This window comes from Oryzias latipes, chromosome 17 (genome assembly GCF_002234675.1).
Source record: "Oryzias latipes chromosome 17, ASM223467v1".
NCBI lineage: Eukaryota > Metazoa > Chordata > Actinopteri > Beloniformes > Adrianichthyidae > Oryzias > Oryzias latipes.
The window spans coordinates 31,111,224-31,134,189 of NC_019875.2; the positions used below are offsets into that span (position 1 = coordinate 31,111,224).

Here is a 22,966-nt window from a genome sequence, read left to right on the forward strand (position 1 = left end):
CGCATCGCCAGCGCTTCTTCAACAAACTCACCTTTGGATCCTCGTCCAGGAAAATAAACTCATTACTCACCATCTTAATCTCCTGTGTTTCCTTCCGGGCTCCAGCGTCTGGGTCTGTCTCGCATAGCAAGTCATGACAGAACGAACTGACAAAACTCCTGACCCAGCTGACCCGGAAGGTCTCTGCTTCACTGTATCCCAGCAGGGAATCATTCTGGGCCGTCAAGCCGACACGCTAACTGAAATGGCCTTGGCGCAACAGGACCTTTTCCGAGGTCTTGATGACGCAAACCCTTATGGGACTAACGGGACGATTCTCTAATCCCACAGTTGCAGCTTCGCCTCTGCCTTCAGGCAACACGACCACCTCCGCTTCCGCTACATCACCGAAGAACTTCCGCCTCCAGCCAGAACATTTTTTTTGGTGATGTTAAAGCTTGTGGAGTTTTCCTTCTGCAATGTCAATTAATCTTTCAACAAGTTACCAGCTACTATCAAACTGATCACAGCTAAATCACTCTAACCATTATGTGACAGTGCGGCACCAACAGCTGGTGGCTGTACCCACACTGCTTAATTCTGTGTTTACTTATGTCTTGCTAAACAATGTAAGACTGTTTGTTTTCTTTGGTTTAATGAAGAGCAACGCCCAGTAGGAGGGGCTTATTATTTAAAAGGAAGTGTAACAGGAAATGAGAGAGTGTTGGAGGGTGTCATATGTTGATGTGGCCCTTCGCGGACCAGTTGTAGTGCTCAGGTTCTTGAATTAAAGAAAGAACACTCTCAGCTTGGCTGCTCTGCCTTTATTTCCTGGAGGGACCCACGACACACTAATTCTCTCAGAAACAAAGCCCTGCATTGGGCTCAAGCATTTCTAGCTGCCAACCCCATTTCTCACCTGCCATTTGACCGGTTCATAGGGGAATTCTGATTGGTTTTTGACCAGCCACGCAAGCAGGAAGAAGCCACCCAACGATTGCTGAGTCTCAAGCAAAGCAATCGATCACTCAGTGATCATGTTATAGACTTTCAAATTTTGGCGGTGGAAGCAGGTTAGCCTGATCAGGCAGTAAGGGGAATTTTCTACTAGTCCCTTAATGAGGCCATTAAGGACCACCTTTGTTCACAACCTGAAGCTCACTTTTTCGAAGATCATTCTTGGCAGCTCTCCGTTCGGATGTCACTCTCAAGGAACCACAAGCTGACTGTAACCATCTAACTCGTAAGCAACCACCTAACATCACTCTTCGCACCCCAACTTTAAATTCACCTCTTTAATCATTTCTGCAATATTACGGAGGAGCCTATGCAGATCGGACATTCTAAGCTAACTATGGAAGAACGTCAAAAACGGAGAGAGAAAGGTTCTTTCTTCTACTGCAGTAACAATGGTCACCTATTAGCACAATGTGCGTTGCATTTTAACATCAGAACCCCCCAGGCCGCGGGCGGGTGACTCTGTATGGTCTACAGAAATCGTTTTATTTGTTCCTGTCAAAATTTGCTGTCGGAGATTTTTGATTTTCAAGCCCTGATTGATTCTGGTACTGAACAAAGCTTAATTGATCGCCATCTAGTCACGGAACTTTCTCTGCCCACTGAACCTCTGGATTCCCCTATCGAGGCTGCGGGATTAGGAGGTCAGCACCTCGCACGTATAACCCATCGCACAAAACCTATACTCCGTATTACGTCAGTTAACCACAGAGAATGCATGCAATTCTTTATCACGCAATCCTCTCATTATTCTGGGGTTTTCCTGGCTCAAGTTACATTATCCTCAATTTGATTAGGCACACCAACGCATAACTTATTGGAGTACTTTCTGTATGACTAATTGACTCCAGTCTAGCACTTCGGAGAATGTTAACCTTTCTAAGGTTCCCACCTGAAATCCGTTTTCTGCAAGGTTTAACTGGTGCTTTACCACCTCATAGACCCTATGATTGTTCCATAGATCTTCTCAACGGTGCTACCCTACCAAGGGTAGACTATTCATTTTATCCGGTCCTGAGAAAGCAGCTATGGAAAGTTACATCCAGGAGGAACTTTCCTCTGGGCACTTCCGTGGGGGCGGGTTTCTTTTTTATCGAGAAGAAAGACAAGTTCTTACGCCCTTGCATTGACTATCGCCAATTAAATCAAATCACCGTTAAGGACGAATACTCACTCCCACTTATTAGCTCCAATTTCGATTCAGTCCAAGACGCCTGTCTTTTTTCCAAATTAGATCACCTTGTTCGTATTAAAGAAGGAGACGAATGGAAAACAGCCTTCAATACACCCTTAGGCCACTATGAATATCTCGTGATGCCCTTTGGCCAGACCAACGCCCCCGCTGTTTTCCAGAGACTCGTTAACAATGTTCTCAGAGACTTCCACAACCGTTTTGTGTTCGTTTACCTGGATGACATCCTCATTTACTCTCAAAATCCTGTTCAACATGAAAACCACGTCCGCCTTGTCCTGGAGAGGCTTTTAGAAAATCAACTCTACGTCAAATCAGAAAAATGTGAATTTCATGTCTCCACTATCTCTTTCCTGGGTTACATCATTGAGGCGGGTCGCATTTGACCTGATCCAGCTAAGACAGAAGCTGTCATCAAATGGGAGCCTCCTGACATTCATAAGAAACTGCAACAGTTTTTGGGATTCGCCAACTTTTACCGTCGCTTCATCAGAAATTACAGCAGTTCGCCTTTAACCCAACTCACATCCATCGTCAAAACATTTAAATGGAACCCTGATGCCCAAGTGGCTTTTGAAAATCTTAAAGAACTCTTAGTCACAGCCCGCATTCTCATTCAGCCGGACCCTAATAAACAATTCATCATGGAAGTCGACGCCTCCGACACTGGAGTAGGAGCAGTCCTCTCGCAGAGGGAGGAATCTTCAGGCAAGCTCAAACCTTGTGCTTTTCTTCCCCCGTCAACTATCCCCAGCAGAACAAAATTACGATGTGGGAAATCGAGAACTGCTGGCGATTAAGCTCGCCTTGGAGGAGTGGTGCCATTGGCTGGAGGGGCCGCTGCAACCGTTCATCATTTGGACATCCCATAAGAATTTGCCCACCTACGCATGGCTAAGAGACTCAACTCCCGTCAAGCATGTCTGTGTCTCTTCTTTGACCGGTTCGACTTCACTATCACCTACAGACCAGGCAGTCGCAACATCAAACCGGACGCTCTTTCCCACAAATACAATCCCTCTGAGACCCATTCCAACACCACCATCATACCATCCACCTGCATAATAGGTAACCTCACCTGGGACATTGAAACCAGGGTCCTTCAGGCACAAGGTGAGGAACCTAATCATGCACCATGTCCCAACCGGAACTCTGTACCATCATCTCTTAGATCAGCTGTTCCTACCTGGGGGCATACATCCCCCATTTTTAATTCCATGGCGGAGTCCACAGAACCGTTGGCCTTCTCCGTAGACGTTTTTTCTGGCCGTCTATGGAAAAAGACGTGCGGGAGTATATTGCTGCTTGTACTACCTGTGCACGTTCTAAGTCATCCAACTCTCCCCCCTCAGGACTCCTCCATCCTCTATCCACTCCCAGTCATCCATGGTCCCACATTGCAGTGGATTTCGTCACTGGACTGCCTCCCTCCCAAGGCAACTCTGTTATATTCACAGTTATTAATAGATTCTCCAAGTCAGCTTACTTCATTCCCCTTCCCCAGCTGCCCACAGCCACAGAAACGGCCAACAGTCACGTGTTTCATCACCATGGAACTGATACGGTGTCTGACCACGTTCCACAATTCATCTCCCAGGTGTGGAAGGCGTTCTGCTCTGCCTTGGGAGAAACTGTCAGTATCACTTCAGGTTACCATCCCCAGTCCAATGTTCAAGCGGAGAGCTGGAAGCGGCACTCTGTTGCCTGGCAGCTCAAGACACTTCTGACTGGTCGAATCACCTGGTGTGAATTGAGTATGCCCACAATAATCACCCATTTTCGGCCACAGGGGTGTCTCCGTTTGTGGCCTCCCTTGGATACTCACCACCCCTGTTTCCATCACAGGAACTCAATTTGGCAGTGCTCTTGGTCCAACACCATCTGCAAAGATGCCAGCGCATCTGGCGTCAGACCAGGGCTGCTCTCCTGCGCACCAAGGAGAGCAACTACCGTATCGCCAATCGCCACAGAGTGGATGGATGAATGGATGTATGGATAGATGATTGGATGGATGGATGGATGGATGGATAGATGATTGGATGGATGGATGGATGGATGGATGGATGGATGGATAGATGATTGGATGGATGGTTTATTCCACGCAGCTTTACAGAACACGCTGAAGTTCAGTAGCAGAGGTTTTGGATGGACAGGAAGACAAACCCTCTGGGAGAGTCACTGATTTCCTTAAAGACTGATGAGCAGGCAGGAAGTCGCGGTGATGTCGGCAGGAAGGTGTTGGAAATGTGCCTTTTCTGTTTTTAGATGTTGGTTTCTGAAGAACGCAGCAAAGCATGTTTGACGTTTTCTGCAGTAAATGAAAAGTTCTGCCACACAAACACAGTCCTGTTCACACCTATTAGAACCGAAATAAGGAAGATATCTCTTCTTATCCTTCAGTAGAACCTCATCATGGCCAGAGAATGGACTTCCTGAACTGATGTTACAGATGTTTGGGGGACTTTGGGTCTGTTTCCTGTTATTTTTTGTGTCATGATTAAGCACGACGACAGCCGGCTCCGCAGTCACAGAAACATCTTCACGGTTCAGGTGGACTGACATTTTTCTCACCCAGCCCATTACAGGGAGCTCTGTCAGCATTAAGGAGTTCGATTAGGTTTGTTCTTGTCATTTCGTGAGCTGTTCTGTCATTCTCAGAGGTGTAGCATCAAGCAAATTATGTGCGCCCTACCCTTTGTGAAAGCATAAAGCTGCTCTGCCAGGGCTCCCCAGGTTGGTGGAGAAATATTAGAGCATGATCATCAGTTAATTCCCCTGCTCCAGGTTTCAGCAAACGTGAAATGGAATCTGCATTTGCATGTCTGCAGGCTCTGCCCCAGAAAGCCAGCGATTTGTTTCAATGACAGGGTGCATTACTGAGGGAGTGCACTGATGTGGTCCCATATATTGTCTAGAACCCCACCCCCCCGTGATGTCTGAGGGTTCACATTCATCAAGGCGGCTTTTGTTTTTCAGGAAGTAGATGTTTTGCTGACTGTCCAAGGATCCTGTTTGCTGACTGCTTTTGCTGACTAAAGCTATGTTCACACTGGGCAAAGAAACGTACGTTCAAACGACCACTTCCAAGGAAAAGTTGACATCAATGAACGTATATGTGCATTTTGGGCAGTTTTAAGACCGTTTTTCGGGGTCTACGTACAAAACGTCCATCCATTGAACGCACGCGGAAGTTTGAACCAGTTGAACTTTGACCAAGCACGGACTCAGATGTGGTAGTGACGTATGGATGGCGTCCCTCTAATGCACGGAAGTACCGACCGTTTGAAGATTGATCATGAAGGAGAAATGAGTAACTGTGGTTTGTGTCCGGCAAGAATTCTATGACAGTCTTTCATTCATCGGAACAGAGCTGTGCCAGAAAAAGCCTGAGGATTCACTGACACCGCGCAGACATTTCAAATCAAAAGTCTTCCAGCTGTGAAAACACGCGCTGGTATCAGGTAGAAACGATCCGGTGTGAACAACAACCCCTACACACGCAGTCAAGATCGCCCGCTTGGCATTACATTTCCTGTCTCCCGCGTTCTTTCCTATTTTGACACCTTTGTCCTGCAGGGTCCATCGATCCCCTACACACCAAAAGAACCACAAACAAGCTTTCAGGTTGGCTAAATGCGGGATTTCCCAGCAGAACCAGAACCTGAGTTACTGCTTTTGCTTTTGTAAAATTAGGAAATGAAATTTAAAAAATGAGATTAAAGAAATACCAGCACTGCTGTTTATATGTATTATTATTTTATCTGCTCACGGTTTTATTCATTAATATTTACCTGCCCCTCTGTTTTCTTTCCTGCGCTGCTGGTGTCGCTTGATCATACAACAAACATGCAGATGATTCATGGCTTCTTGCTCTGCAGAGACAGTTTATGTTAATGTGCTGCTCTTTCTCCCATATATTATTAACAAAGAACGCGGGCTGTAATGAGCACTAATGGAAGACTGGAGACTGGCAGATGACTGGCAGAAAACATGGCAGCATGTGACAGACATCTGCTAGGAGATGGGAGAGCAGCTCAGGATGAAGAAGCTGCAGGCGTGAAGCAGAACCTGAAGCTTCCACACTGTTCATCAGACCAGCTCCAGCTGTCACGGTTCACGGAGCGGCAGCTCAGCGCGGTGTCCTCTGTGTGTGTGTGTGTGTGTGTGTGTGTGCGCGACTGCATCAAGTTTTTGTCAGAGACGGTGAAGTTTATCTATTGATGTTGTTGTTTGCTAAATCATCAATTGAAATGATCAATAGCTAAAGGCTTTCAGCGTGTTGTTATGCTCACTTATGAAGCCAAACATGATATTTCTTCTGGAAATAAAACAATTATTGAACTTTTTGCTTGAACGTCAGTCACTAAAGGTTAGTTGACTTTGCTGGGACATGTAGTTCTGTTTTTTCAGTTGAACTCCAGAATCTTCATCGGTGTGCATAGTCATCCTCGGAATAACTTCAGTCAACAGCTGGACCTCCTTTTCTGCATCCTTTTTACAGTTTTGCCAAAATCTTTTGCCTTTTAACATACAGACGGATGTCGTTAGAGAAGCTATTTTTCAGCTGAGGCTCTTGTGGATTTGGCAGTTTTCTGGCTTCATACTATGAACCCTTAAGGCCCAACGTTAAGGATCATTTGGACACGGCTGAAATTCCAGGTTAAAGGTCAAGCAGAAAGTAAAAATGTGCGATTCTGTCAGATAAAACATATGTAAAGATTGTTTCAAAGCAATTTGTCCTGTTGGGTATCAGAGAAGAGTGTATTAGCACTCATGGATTAGCTGTCTGGTTCCAGGACCTGCTGCAGCCCTGAAGACGTGAAGCTCTGACCCGTTACCGCCCAGCAGCGATCACGTCTTCATTAACAAGCAGACGTCTGATCAATAAGTGAGGGAGGGAGCACAGAGACGTGACAGGTGGTGCCCCCCCCCAAGCTTGAGGTCTTTGTTTTCTGTTGATGGGGAATAACCTTAGAAATCCTCGGAACGGCCATCATCAAGAAGCAAAAAGACTTTGTTCTTTAATTACGTCTTCATGTTTGACACGGCAACAAAAATGGAAGAAACCGTTGAACTTGATAAGTTGAGTCATGCAAGACACGTGTCTGCCCGTGTAAACCTTTAGTCATAAATAATTCCTAGAGAAACTGAAAGCTGCTCTTTTATGATGTCATAAGTAGAAATTCTGAAGTTTTACAGTTTTTTTTACAAGACTTTGAAACACTGAGTCTGAAGTTCTAATCTTTAGGAGATTTATTGGATTTTGGGCTCATTGAAACCAAATCTATTTAAAGTTACAGCATGTGTTTTTATCAGAAACACGACAAAAGCATCAAACACTGAGGATTACAGGTGACAGAGCTCCTGACCGTCTGTGTTGTTGAATGAAATCGTGGGATTCAGCAGGGTCCTTCTAAAGTCACGACTTGCTGGCTGTGACTACATTTTTCTGTTTTCGGGCTTTGCTTCTTGCTGCTGGGACTCCTGAAGGAAACCGCTGCACCACAGCTCCTGCACATATTGAAACCCTTCTAGGTTTGAATCCCTGGAATGAAGACGGACTGCATATTTAGAGTTGACTGTGGTCTTTCCATGCAGAAGCATCGATTGGTGTCTGCCTGTTTAGAGGAACAGATCAGAGCTGTTTAGGAGAAGCTCTTGATTAAAGGATGATTGGTGCGTCTGGTGGAACGTTGAAGGAACGTTCTGGATGTCTGGAGTCTCTCAGGCTCAAACTTTGGTCATAATCTCAGAGCAAAACCTGCTCATTTACTCGGATGAAACGGACTCGCCTGTTGAAATCTCATTCAGACCCAGAACACTTTCAAGACAACTATATGATGTCTCTGGGGGGTTGTCTCATTAACCCCACCCCAAAGGTTGGGTGGTGCTTCCAGATGTGCTGCCATATTATTGAGGCCACACATGGTTTTGATCACGACAGCACAAATATAATTCAAATGCAGAGTGTTTGGAAGCTTTGCTTGCCTGAAGGCCGTGTCTCTCTGTTGCTACAAACAATTTGCGCACATTGCATGGAGAAAGCTGGTCAGACGTGAATACACGAGGAAAAAGCTGTGATTCTTGACCTAAAGTTTTCACAGATGTATCACAAATGAACCACGTTAACCCACAAAAAAAGGACGAATAAACCACGCAAAGAACACCTAAACCGCACTTCATTGAATTTTTTTGTTTTGACATTCAGAGCAGAAATCACATGACTTCAGAACCATGGTCAGCTCCCGCCGCGGCTCCTCCTGATGCTTTATTTTAAAGAAACAGTCGGATTCGCCTGATCTGGGGGTGGGGGTGACACCCCCCCCCCCCCCCCCCCCTCGAGAGGGGGGAGCTCCGGCGGTTGCTGCAGGATCTGCGAGAAGGGGCCGGCACGTGTGTTGCATCCGCGCCTACCGTATACCAACTGCCTTCCACGTAACGCCGACCTGCGTGACGCCTTCGCATGAACGGCGTAAGTCTCAGCCCCCAAAATTTAGAGCAACTCAAAACCGAATCCACAAAAAGACAGAAATTCCATCCATGGAAAATGTTCAGACTGAATGTAGCGACAGTGTCACACGGCCTCAAACTTTAACTTAACAAATGAGAAACTTTGGTTAAACCCTGAATGAATAAGACCAAAATAATACTATCTGGTCATGATGGACCCCCCCCCCCCCCCCCCCCCCCCCGACGGGGGCTGCAGTTTGTGTTGAACTTTTCAGTAAATAGGGAAGAAAACCAAAAGGGAAATGTGTTGGAGACTGTAAATCCAAACACAGGTGCGATGTGTATCTTTTTGTCTTTGAAAGGATTTCTTTGACAGCCAAACCTGCATGTCAACATGTCCAAAGCCTGTTTAGCAGCTGCATGCATGAGGGAAACCTGAAACAGCAATGCCTTTATCTAAGAACACGGCCTTTCCAGCTCCTCAGAGTTCCTGCAGCACTTTAGTGGGCACATCTACCGATAACCTGCAGAGGCTCGGTCCTGCGCGTGAGACCTTACCAGGCAGGCTGGGTGTTTTCAGACAGGATGGCCCGGCTGTGATGAGCCTTTCACATTTGCTTGTGGCCAGAAGGCTGCTGAGCTTGGCGGGAACCCTAATCAGTCTCTGCCCACCTGCCTCCATCACGCTCCTTCAAGTGAGTTACTGATCCACCTCTGGACAGAAATTGTATGTTTATTTTCTTTTCTCTCTTATTGCAAACTTTTCCTGGAAAATTGAATTTGACGCCCAGGGGCAAGACGGAAAATTGGGCAAAATAGCTTATTTTCCCAACATGCAACCTTTTGCTCCTCTCTCTAATGAATGGCAAAATAAGATAAATAAGATAACTGTGGGAGATGCTCCCCTCTGCCGGCTGGCAAGCCTTTCAATTTAGAACTCATCAATTTATATTTACAGTGTAAGCGTGAATATTGGAGGTCTGTGTATAACCGCAGAAGACACACATTTCATATGGAGCTGAAATGGAAATGAAGCCCAGGAAAACGATGAAAAAGCTGGACTGTGATCAGGAGATGTGCAGGGTGACGGCTCAGGGGAGACCATGGGCCGCTTTTTAAAGAAGAAAAAAATGTTTCTCATAATGATGCAACAACAGGAAATAAAAGTCATCAAATCAGAAATGCTCTCAGCATTAAACAGGCTGAGATCAGCGTCCTACTAGTTAGCAAAGACAGTAATGGCACTAGTCATTGACTGTATAAGAGAACTGGACTGAGTGGCCCCTCCCTCCTGGCGTTCCAAACAGGAAGTACCGGTCAAATCCCAGAGACGTCAATGGAAAAATAAACAGCTGTTCCTCAGCCATTCTATTGGTCAGAAAAACCATTCTGGATCTAATACCTTTTTTTTAATCTTCGTTTTTTTTCACAATATAATTTCTGTAGTTCAAGTTATTCAAGTTATAAACAGACCAATCAAGTTTGGCCTCAATTCCAAAAGGGGTTTATTCAGACATACCTTTGGTTTGTCTGAAGATTAATAACCCCTCTTGTTAAAGTAAAATATGTCCAACACAAGAGGCCCTCAGCTCTCATCTGACTGCCCAGCTGTTGGACAGGACAAGTTAAAAAAAAAAAAAATAAAAAAATAAATAAATAAATAAACAGACCAATCAAATGCCCCAATAAAAGTAGGCGGAGCCTGCTGGCCCCCACGTCCAACATTCAAAACAGATTTTGTGTGACAAGATTTCAAGAGATAGGGGTGTGGCTTTCCAAGAAACTCACTCATGATTGGCGAGAGTGGTTGCCATGGAAACCAAGAGCAACTCTGACCAATCACTGCTCACTGACATCATCTGGCTCCAACATGGCGGCGTCCGTATCATGATAAAATGGCGACTGAATTGACTTTATTTGGTCGGAGCAGGAAGTAAACCGTTTTCTGTGGATGACATCACATCCACTCAGTCCAATTCTCTGATACAGTCGATGGTTCTAGTTTAGGAATACTTAACTAGAAACTGTTCCTGTTTACCACTGGCCAATCAGAAGAGTCTTTACCAACCTGGCAAACCTTCATTTTACAGCTGAGCTGCTTTCTTAGTTTAATTCAATTCAGTTGAAATATCTGCATAGTTGTCCAAGTAAATGACATGATGAGACGCTGCTGCAGAACTTTGAGGCGTGCTAACAGGAAATGTGCATCATCTCACTTCAAAGCAGGAATCCAGGTAATAAATAAATTTGAATCCTGTTATATTCAGAGGCAGCAGCGTCTGTCCTTGTCAGGTCAGCCTTGAAATGAATCATTGCAGACTTCAGCTCAAAGCAGGCTGCCCTCTAATGCTGGAGCCATGCTTTTCCGTCTGAGAGACCGTTTCAGGTCTGCACTGGTTGGTTCTTCACTGCTGCTGAGATTTGAACGGTCCGCAGCACAGACCTCCACCCGAATGCAGGAGGCTTCTTCTGGGAGCGTTTGGGTAAACCTTCACTGAGTCATGATGGATGTTTGAAACAGTTTTTAGAAACAGTCATCATTAATTGCCTGCAAAAACTCTTGAATTTGTGTACTTTGTTCTCCACTCAAAGGTGGTGGGGGGGGGGCACAAACCGTTTATCTGAACAAAAGTGACTTTTTTATCAGTAAAGTTTCAGTTTCTCAATGATCTTGTTGGAAATGAATGAAAAAGGGTGTGAAAAGTGCATTTATGATGCTCATGCCCTTCAGGTGGACATGCTGGAGCACAATCAGCACAGGCTCCTCCCCTTCAGCCAGGAGGAGGCCCACCTGTGGGCTGTCACGCCATCATGATGGACGCCGCAGGTTTCACGCTGACGTGTTCATCTCCTGGAACAACCTTCAGCATCAGAACAGTGTGGTTTTTCTTTTCGATGAGAAAAACGATTCAACCAGAAGTAACCCCCCCCCTTATAAGTTGGGTTTCCGGAAGTCTTTTTGCATCTAAACTAGGAAGCTGAAATCTGAACAAAGTCTTTTTGTGAACTGTCTGTCATCTGGTTGCTAATCAAACACAAGAAAGAGGAATAGAACCGACAACCTGTTCAGGTGTCGGTTGTTTGACAGCTGGATAAAAAGAAGAGGCAGGATCAGAAATGCATTTATCTGCATGGTTGAAGCGTTTCAGAATCAGAATCAGAATCAGAAATACTTTATTGATCCCACACGTGGGAAATTTGTTCGCTGTTTTCATCCAGAGGGAATTTTTGACTGTACATATAAGGAAACAGAACTACAAGCAGGAACAACAATCATTCATTTCCCAGCATTCAAACAGCAGTTACCTCACCTGCCCTGAACCTTGACGTCGGAGATGGCGTAGAAGTATCTGGACAGGTTGTTCTCGTCCACCATGGTGGCCCCGGTGGCCGGTTTCAGCAGCTTTATCCTGAGATCGGTGATGGTGAAGAAGTCTCTCAGCTTCTTGGTGGTATCCAGCTGGCCGTACAGCGAGGCCATGTTATGAAGCCGCGGTCCAGCGAACAGAGCAAAGCGGTCTTTGATTTCGAAGCGAACCGTCTTGTCGTTCTTCCACACGTACCCGCGGGAGTAGTCCTCAGTGCAAATGATGTCCAGCAGGGTGAGCTGCGTCAGCTCGCTCGCCGTCTTGGGCTCCATTGTGAAAGCATCCAGACAGTCTGTGGCGTAAAACTGGTACGGGGTCCAGGTCCGACCAAAGTCCAGGGACTTCTCCAGCACCATCTGCTCCGGCCGGCCCGACTCGAAGGTGAGAACGATGTCGTCGGTCAGCTCGATGCTCTTGTTCCACGACAGCGTGATGTTGACCTGCAGAGGCTTGGGGTATTTTTTCCACGAGGACGACTGCCAGAACGTGGTGGGGTTCCGACCTTCAAAGTCAAACATCAGCTTGGGAGGATGAGCCAGCTCCTCTGTGGCGGCGTCACACTCGTTGTTGCACATGTACGGGTTCTCCTGGAAACATCAACGCCAAGAGTCACAACCAGGTACATGTCAATCACCCCATGTTTGGAGGGAAAAAAGGCTTTTAAACGACAGCATGGTTTTGCTTTAATACATCAGACGATGGACCATCAGAATGTAGACAGAAGAGATGCTGACATCATATTTCACATTAAACACAAACTCTTTAAATTGTTTAAAGGTGTAGAGTCTACATGTCAGCATTGTAATCCTTGTGCTATCCTAGGCACTTTAATGTTGGGTCATCTAGACCCACTAGACAGTGCTCTGAACCTTTTTTCTTCAATGATTTGTGATCTTCACTGGTGTCCATGGATTACATGAAATCTTTCCACCTTTATCCACCTTTGTCATGGCAGGGAGAACACCTCAATGGAAGGGGGGGTCATCTAGGATAGCACAAGGGTTAAATGATGCAAACAGGTCAGCAGATTCATGAGGAGACTGGGACATAAAGTTAAGTTTGAAAAGGCTAAACCTTTTTCTGTGTCTGTACAACAGAACAGCAGACCGACTCAAGGACTGTTGCTTTACAAAAGGAGAGAAAACCGTCTGAGGTTGTTGAAAAGAAGCCGTGGATGATCAACACATTAGTTTAGCGTCAAACTACCAGAGAAAAAACAGCTCAGCTGCATTTTCTTCTTGGTGTCTTGTTGGTCCAGAAACATGAAATGTGTTCTGGTTCACTTTGGTTCTGGGTCTGTTCGGTTGACCTTTTAGTGACACAATACTGAGAAAAGCATCATTTCTGACTACCTGCCACCCAAATTGCTGGTGTAATTGATATTCCTTGGAGGTGTTCAGAAGAAATGGGAGCAGAATCCCAAAGAGCGTTTCTTCTGAAACTCGCAGAGCGCCATGCATTTTTCATGGGCCGGTGTTTGCTCTGCCAGAGCCTGGACACCGCCGCCGCTGCTGCGAGTTTGTGGGGAGAAGAGAGGCTGGCTTGATGTTTTTGTGTTTGCTTGTGTGTTAGCAGCAGAGCTAAAACGTTGGCAGGAAAACAGCCTTTCCTGATTGCCATTCCCCCCACCTCTGCTCCGGGAACAATGAGGTTAAGTGTTGATGAAATTCAGATCATCTGGAACGGCGTTCAATAATCAGCAATCATCCAACACTCCAAAGGTGGGAACAGAGCTCTCTGCCATATTAGTCACTCATCTCTCAGATATTGCAGTGCGTTCAACCCCGACTGGCACTTTGCTGAGGAAAGACCACTGGCAGGAATGCTGATAAGAACACCGTTATATTTTATTCAGAAGACAACCAGGCACTCTTTCTTTCTGCTTTTTGTCTCGGAGTCAGTTCCTGAAATCCTCCTGCCCGAAGGAAAATAAAAATAGATTTGATTTTTTTATCTTCTATTCTACGTTCATGGATCTGCATCTCCAAAGTCCACCTCATCTCTATGGGACTCACATTCATTATCAGACAAAAAGCTGATAGAGGAACTGTGAGGATGTGTGTGTGTCTGTGCGGGGGGGGGAGGGGTTCAGAGTACTTAGACGGGGGAACAGGATCCAATTAGAGGCCCCGTTGAGGGGGGGGGTCCATTGTGTTTTTCATTGTAAAGTTGTATGTGTTGGGTCTCCTCATTCCCTCCCCCCCCCCCCCCCCCCCCGTCACACTTGAAAGGTCAGGAGGAGCAGAACCAGGCTGAGAGGTCAGGCAGGGGGTGGGGGGTGTTTGGGGGGTGGGGGGAGGGGTCCGAGACTTCTGTCACGAGAACAACCAGCTTCAGTCGGATGATCGGTAGCAACAGCTTGAAGTTCCTGTTCCGACTGTGTGGAGGGAGGGGGGCTAGTACAAATACAGAACAGACAGACACACACAGACTCACACACACACACATAGACTCACACAGACACACACAGACACACATAGACTCACACAGACACACACAGACTCACAGACACACACAGACACACACATAGACTCACACAGACACACACAGACTCACACAGACACACACAGACTCACACTCACTGGTACACTCACATGAACACGCACAGGTATGCACTCACAGGTACACTCTCAGGTACACACACAGGTAGACACTCACTGTTACACACACAGGTATACACTCACAGGTTCACACACAGGTAGACACTCACTGGTACACAAATAGGTATACACTCACAAGTACACACACAGGTACACACTCACTGGTACACTCACAGGTACACACACAGGTATGTACTCACAGGTACACTCTCAGGTACACACACAGGTAGACACTCACTGTTACACACACAGGTATACACTCACAGGTTCACACACAGGTAGACACTCACTGGTACACACACAGGTATACACTCACAGGTTCACACAAAGGTAGACACTCACTGGTACACACACAGGTATACACTCACAGGTTCACACACAGGTAGACACTCACTGGTACACACAGAGATACTCTTACTCGTCACATATTAGCACATAAAGTGAGCAGCAGGTATTTGTAGCTTTATTCACTCAAACCTTAACCCTTTAACACCAGAGAGTTCACCGGCGACGCCTAAATGACACGCTCTTTAACCTACCGTGAATCTTTTATCCTTAAGGCTATCACAGAGAACAGCTGATTCTGATGCTCTGAGAAGCAGCTTTCCACATGGATGTGCCACACGGCGCTGTTCTCCACGTCAGAAACAGTGGATTGATGTTGACGGCTAAACATTTCATCGCTGTTGCATACTGGATGCTTTTCTCCATTTCAGAATCCGCTGGAATTACATTAATTGCATGAACTTTAAAAGAGTTACGGTAATTCCAAGAACGGCAACATCCTAGCTAGAGTTTTGGTGTTAAAGGGTTAACTGGTACACCGAAACAACACAGATAAAGACGTGGAGATGAAAGCAAAAAAACCTTAAAGCTCATCTAAATATTAGAGAACAGTTTTTTAATATGACTTTGATCTTTGGCTGACTGATCCTTCCAATAAAACCCACATTTGCAACTCAAAGACCAGAAGAGCCAAAGTTTAAGCTCCGACTGGGTGCAAAGTTTTGGTCTTCCCCTGGGGGGGGGCTGCTTTGTGGATTGTGGTTGTACCTGCGATCGCCCTGGTCCTCTCTGATTGTGGAGGCTGGGAGACACTGGGAACACAATGATGTGATGTCATCATCAGCGTGGGAAGGGGTCCGTCCCTTTGGGAGTGGGGCTTCCTCTGTGCATAAGGAGGAGTTTGATCTCCTACCCTCTCTAATGCCAAACATGTGGATGTGCTGAGCTTTTAAATCCCCCCTGAATGATTTGGATGACATCATTTCTGTCAGCACAGGCCTACCTGGGGAAACCATCATTAATTTACCTGCAGATGTCCACTGCATATTCTACAGTTTGCTTTATGTCAGTACATCAATTTTCATAAATGACCACACAGCCTTGAAATGACATCTTAACACTCTGGTGATGATCTGGAGAGCAGAGGGAGCTGATTGCTTCACGTTCAGGAGAATGACATTTGGATTTGCAGCTCAGGTGTCTGCCCCCGTCTTCTGCCGGCTGACTATGGAGCTGTGTGACTCCCTCATATTGGATTGACCTTATGGCTGCACAGATCAGGACATCATTAGGTGCGACCAGCCGCAGACTCAACACTCGGGCCTCCTGCACTGCGCCCGTGCGCCGCCGGATCATGTGGCATCAACAGAAAGCAGCTGGTTCTGTTCTGCAGAGGAGATGCCAGCAACACCCAGAAGCCTCAGGCTGTCAGGAGCGGCGGACGCTTGCATGTCAATGAGGGTGAAAGTGGAAATCTCAGCGTGGATTAGGAGGATGTCATGTGACCAGCAACATACAAGAAAAAGAGAAAACGACATTGTCAGAATTATTGGATGTAACACTTGGTAAAAGTCAGGACCTTGTCAGACGTTAAAGGAAACTTGTCGGCCCTGTCCTGGGGGGGGGCTTTCTGGGGGGGGGGGGGGGGGGGGGGGGGGCACTATTGGTATGGGACCTTGGGGGTTGACGGGTCTGGGTCTCCGCTGAGGCAATCGACGGTTGCCCCGGCCGGTTGGCCGCCTCCGATGTCTGAGTGTGTCTGAGTGAGTCTGCGTGAACCTGTGAGTGTATACCTTTGAGTGTATCTGTGTGTGTACCTGTGAGTGTATACCTGTGTGTGTACCAGTGAGTGTATACCTGTTTGTGTACCTGTTAGTGTGCCTGTGTGTGTACTAGTGACCTGTGCGTGTACCAGTAAGTGTGTTTCTGTATGTCTACCAGTGAGTGTGTATCTGTGAGTGTACCTGAGTGTGTACTACTGAGTATATACCTTTGAGTGTACCTGAGTGTGTACCAGTGAGTGTGTACCTGTGAGTGCACCAGCTAGTGTGTGCCTGTGAGTGTACCAATGAGTGAGTATCTAAATGTGTACCTGTGAGTGTATACCTGTGTGTGTGTACTAGTGACCTGTGCGTGTACCAGTAAGTGTGTTTCTGTATGTCTACCAGTGAGTGTGTACCTGTGAGTGTACCTGTATGTGTACCAGTGAGTGTGTTTCTGTATGTCTACCAGTGAGTGTGTACCTGTGAGTGTACCTGTATGTGTACCAGTGAGTGTGTATCTGTGTGTTTACCAGTGAGTGTGTATGTGTGAGTGTATCTGTGTGTGTAGTAGTGAGTATGTACCTTTGAGTGTACCAGTGAGTGTGTACCTCCCACCTCTGATGTCCGTCATGCATGAGCTAAACCACAGCAGCAGAAATTTTACAACCCAGGTGTATTTTAGGATTCAGGTAAACAAAGAACCACACTTCAGGCTGAAGACCCCCCCCACACACACACACACACACAATCACACACCGAGTCTTTGTGGACACCAGCTCGGACATTTCAGCTGTTAATTTTCTGATTTAGTAAGTGAGGCGAGAAGGATACAGAAACCTCAGATCATAACCTTCTTAGCAGAAGGAAGTAGACGAGTGACGTGAAGGAAGCGTCTGGGAGGATCTAAGAGGCTTCCAAGACGCTGTGGACAGTGGAGATGAGCTGACTGGCTGGTGGAGTCAGAGCTTTAGCACAAGCTCAACCGAGCTTTGATGGCTAACAGCCAGGACCAGAGCAGGTTCATAGCAGAACAGGGCTTTACATTGTGCTGACCTTCACAGTAGTGAAGGACACGTGATCTGAGCGCGCTCCTTTCATCCACATCTGCAGCCCCATGAAGGAAGATGAACATCACAGCAAATGTGAAGCCATATGTACTTGCTGCATGACAGCAGAGCGCTAGCCGTACTCCAGGACGGGTTCTCCAGCTGTTTGTTAGGATTTACCCCAAGACATTATTGGGAAATGGAATTTACAGGAGCAATGTTGGTCCTTTCAATAGATAACTGGGTTGGATTTCTGATCATTTCTGTTTGTGTTTCCAAACGGCACCACGCCTTCTCCTGTGGTTGTTCTGTTTGTTAGCAGCTTCTGGTTCTTATGGGTCAAAGCTCGGCGCTGCGGATCCTGCAGAGCAGGTGGCAGCGGCTGACTCATTCTACGAGATCATAGTGGAGAAATCTGTCTGGAGACAGAAGGAAGAGAGGCTTTCATGTCTAAACTCTGATATTTAAACAGCATCAGCAGTTTTACATGTTTGCAGTAATAAGAATGATAATAATAATAATAATGATTATGATAATGATAACAATAATAATGATTATGATAATAATAATAATAATAATAATGATAATAATTATTATGATAATAATGATGATAATGATAATAATGATAAAAATAATGATAATAATAACAATGATTATGAAAATGATGATAATAATAATGATAATAATGATAATGATAATGATGATGATGATAATAATAATACTGATAATGAAATTAAAACTGTGAACTCCAGTCACAGACACCTGATCACTCCTAACCCTGAGGTGAACAGCTCCAGCCAGGGAGGGGAAAGGGTCAGGTGACATAAGGTGAAGCCACAGACTGAATTCCTTTATTGTTCATCAATACGTCATGCTTCAGCTTGTCCTTCATCTTTCCAATCTGCATACTTATTGGGGGCGTTTATTAATTTGAAATGCCAAAGTGAGGAATAAAGCTCTGCTGAAATGTCAGCCGTCCACGTAGCGCCATCCAATCATACCAGCACCAAATGAAGAAACCAGCGTTTGTCCCCTCTGCCCCTTCCTCTGCTTCTCCAGCAGCGCCTCCATCTGCATTCCTCACGGATCAATACAATCTGATAGCATGAGGGGAGGGGGTCACCTATCATCTCACTACTGTGTCTGTCATTCATGCTGTTTTTAGCTTAGCCTCAGAGAAGAAACTGTGTTTAAATCTCCTGTTGGACCTTCTGTGTTCCATCAAATCCAGAGTGAAGTGGACTTTCTTCATGCAACAGAGCTGTAACAGCTGTAACTGTCATGATTCTTCAGGCTAAGCGAACCCAGATGCTGGAACCCAGAGTAAAGACAGGTCAGTGGCAGGTGAGTAATCGTTTATTGATTCTCCGTGTGAGGCTGAGGTTTGGTCCCGGCGAGGTCCGAATGTGAAAATGGCTTGTGTTGTGGCGTGGCTGGAGGTGTTAACGCGGTCAGCGTACGGCGAGGAGTCTTCCGGTTCACTGGAACGGCTTAACTGATGACCCAGACTGGTGTCACTCGTAACGTGGCTTCCTGAGGCAGGAGAATAGGAATTAGGTTGGGTACGTGAGCAAAACAAGATAGAGCATAGCAAGACCAGGCGAGTCACCGTAAGGGTTAACGATCTGGCGTCGGCTTGAGGCGCTGGAGCTCCTTAAGAGCAGAAGTGATGATGAGGAGAGTGACAGCAGCTGGTGGCAATCAGGAGAAGAGTGAAACAGTGCTGGAGGGGGAGGAGTCTGCCAGAGGCACCATGACAGTACCCCCCCCTCAACGACCGCCTCCAGGCGGGCCAGGGCGCCGATCCGGGTGGGCACGATAGAAATCCCTGATGAGGGAAGGGTCCAGGATAAGGGAGCGAGAGATCCAGGAACGTTCCTCCGGACCGTAACCCTCCCAATCCACCAGGAATTGGTGGCCACGACCCCGGCGACGGACGTCCAGGATGCGGCTGACGGTGTAGGCAGGAGCATTGTCAACGAGCCGGGCGGGTGGAGGGGATGCGGAAGGGGGGCAAAGCGCGCTGTCCTGAACAGGTTTGACCTGGGAAATATGGAAGGACGGGTGGATCTTGAGAGCAGCGGGCAGCCGGAGGCGGACACAGGAGGGATTGATGACCTTCTCAATAGTGTAAGGACCGATGTAACGGGGAGCAAGCTTACGTGACGTGGCGTGGATGGGTATGTTACGTGAGGACAACCAAACCCGTTGACCAGGCAGGTATGTGGGCCCCACCACCCTGTGGCGGTTAGCAGAACGGCAGTTGCTCTCCTTGGTGCGGAGGAGAGCAGCCCTGGTTTGGTGCCAGATGTCTTGGCACCGCCGAAGATGGTCCTGAACCGAGGGCACTGCCAAGTCCAGCTCCTGCGAGGGAAACAGTGGTGGTGGGTACCCGAGGGCGGCCTCAAACGGGGACAATCCTGTGGCAGAGGACGGGTGAGAGTTATGTGCGTATTCGGCCCATACCAGATATTTCGACCAGTCCATGGAATTCTGAGCGGCCAGACAGCGAAGGGAGGTTTCCAGCTCCTGATTAGCTCTCTCAGCCTGCCCATTTGATTGGGGATGGTATCCGGAGGTGAGGCTAACAGAGGCGCCCAGCGCCGAGCAGAACGCTTTCCATACTTGTGAAACGAACTGGGGACCCCGATCTGAGACGATATCAGTGGGGATGCCATGGTGTCGGAAAACTTGCTGGACCAGAATTTCAGCTGTCTCTGTGGCTGTGGGCAACTGAGGAAGTGGAATAAAGTGAACAAACTTGGAGAAACGGTCAATGACAGTGAAGATTACTGAGTTGCCTTGGGAGGGGGGAAGACCGGTAACAAAATCCACAGCTATGTGTGACCATGGTCGACTGGGAGTAGGCAATGGGTGCAGTAGTCCAGATGGTGGATTATTAGAGGATTTGGAGCGTGCACACGTGGGACAGGCGGCAACGTACTCCCTGACATCCTTACCCATAGAAGGCCAGAAAAACCGTCTGCGGAGGAGGTTGAGGGTTCTGGCGACACCCCCATGGCAGGCGATGCGGGACGAGTGAGCCCAGGTAATTGTGTCCGATCTGAGGGATTGAGGAACATAGAGCGTACCGTTAGGAGGATTGGGGTGGTCCGGTTCCTCACCTTGGGCCTGAAGAACTTTGGTTTCAATGTCCCAAGTGAGACTTCCAATGATGTAGGATTGCGGGATGATGTTGGCGGGGGTGCTGTCCAGTTCATCCGAGGAGCAATATTTCCGGGAGAGGGCATCCGGCTTGACATTACGACTGCCTGGTCTGTAGGTGATAGAGAAATTGAAGCGATCAAAAAACAGGCACCAGCGGGCTTGGCGGGAGTTTAGTCTTTTTGCCGAGCGTAAGTACGAGAGGTTTTTGTGGTCCGTCCATACGATGAATGGTTGGACCGCTCCCTCCAGCCAATGACGCCACTCCTCTAAAGCCAGTTTAATTGCGAGAAGTTCCCGATTCCCAACATCATAGTTCCGCTCCGCGGGGGAGAGTTTCTTAGAGAAGAAGGCACAAGGTTTTAATTTGCCGGACTTCTCTTCTCGTTGGGATAGAACAGCTCCTACCCCAGAGTCAGAAGCGTCTACCTCGACGATGAATTGTCTGGTAGGATCGGGTTGGATAAGGATGGGGGCTGAAACGAAGAGTCCTTTAAGAGTGTCGAAAGCCTTTTGGGCTGCTTGGTTCCACTGGAAAGGTCTGCTGGTGGATGTGAGTTGTGTGAGGGGCGCGGCGATAGCACTGTAGTTCCTGATGAATCGTCGGTAGAAGTTAGCAAACCCGAGAAACTGCTGCAACTTTTTACGAGATGTAGGGGGATCCCACTGGGAGACAGCTTCAATTTTGGCAGGATCAGGCCGGATACTGCCTGCCTCAAAAATGTAACCCAGGAATGGGATGACGGAGGAGTGAAACTGACATTTCTCTGCCTTCACAAATAGGTAATTTTCAGACAACCTCTGGAGCACGAGCCGAACCTGATTCATGTGTTGAGTGGGATCTTTGGAGTAAATTAGAATATCATCGAGATATACAAAGACAAATCTATTTATGAAATCTCTGAGAACGTCGTTCACCAACCGCTGAAAAACTGCAGGAGCATTGGTCAGGCCGAAGGGCATGACCAAATACTCGTAATGCCCTAAGGGTGTGTTAAAGGCAGTTTTCCATTCATCTCCCTCCTTGACCCGAACGAGGTGGTAGGCATTACGGAGGTCAAGTTTGGAAAATATACGAGCTTCCTGTATGGAATCAAAGACTGAGCTAATAAGAGGGAGAGAATATTTGTCCTTAATAGTGATTTGGTTCAGCTCGCGGTAGTCAATACAAGGCCTGAGGGTCTTGTCCTTCTTCTCTACGAAGAAGAACCCTGCACCAACGGGAGATGACGATGGACGGATGTGTCCCGAGGAAAGTGCCTCATGGATGTACTTCTCCATAGCTGCTTTCTCAGGACCAGAAAGATTAAATAATCTCCCCTTGGGAAGAGTGGCTCCATCTAGCAAATTTATGGCGCAATCGTATGGTCTGTGGGGTGGTAGAGAACTGGCTTTGGATTTACTGAACACGGCTCTTAAGTCATGATAACAGTCAGGTACGTTAGAGAGATCAATCTCCTCTGGACTAGGAGGAGAGGGGGCTGAAATAGAAGGAACAGCAGACCGAAGACAGTTAGCTAGACAAAACTCACTCCAATTAGAGATGCGGTGATGAACCCAATCACACTGTGGATTATGACGTTGAAGCCACGAGTAACCTAGCACGACGGGATTCTGAGGGGTGTGGGTGACGAAAAACTGGGTAAACTCCCTATGATTTCCAGAGGTGATAAGCAGTACAGGCTTAGTGTGGTGAGTAATTAAGGAGAGATGTTGTCCTCCTAAGCCGGCAGCTTTAATAGGGGTTTCGAGTCTTTCAGTGGGTAACGAGAGACGTGAAACCAAACTATGGTCGATTAGGCTGTGTTCAGCCCCAGAATCAATTAAAGCATGAAGGTCGGTGATCTTAGACGAATGGCAGAGCTTGACAGGAACAATAAGAAAGTCTTTATGTGTAGTAATGGATACACCCCCCCGCGGCCTGTCTTCTAGCGGGGGGTTCTGGAGTTTAAACGAGCAGTGCACTGGTTTACTTGGTGTCCCTGCTGTCCGCAGTAGAAACAGGCCCCCTCATCTCGCCGTCTTTGTCGTTCTTCTGCAGACAGCTTAGAATGGCCGATTTGCATGGGCTCTTCAGAAGCACTATGAAGTGTGGCAGATG

The 22,966-nt window shown here is 47.1% G+C and overlaps 1 protein-coding gene across 3 annotated transcripts in view; it reads right to left on the bottom strand.

Moving 5' to 3' along the window:
- LOC105357770 (netrin-G1) overlaps nt 1–22,966 on the bottom strand; it is a 50,432-nt gene that overhangs the window by 15,411 nt on the left and 12,055 nt on the right. For all 3 annotated transcript variants that reach the window (XM_023965377.1, XM_020700187.2, XM_020700186.2), the window contains exon 3: nt 11,950–12,593. In XM_023965377.1, coding sequence (XP_023821145.1) covers nt 11,950–12,593 — 644 coding nt within the window. The remainder of the gene's footprint in view (nt 1–11,949; nt 12,594–22,966) is intronic.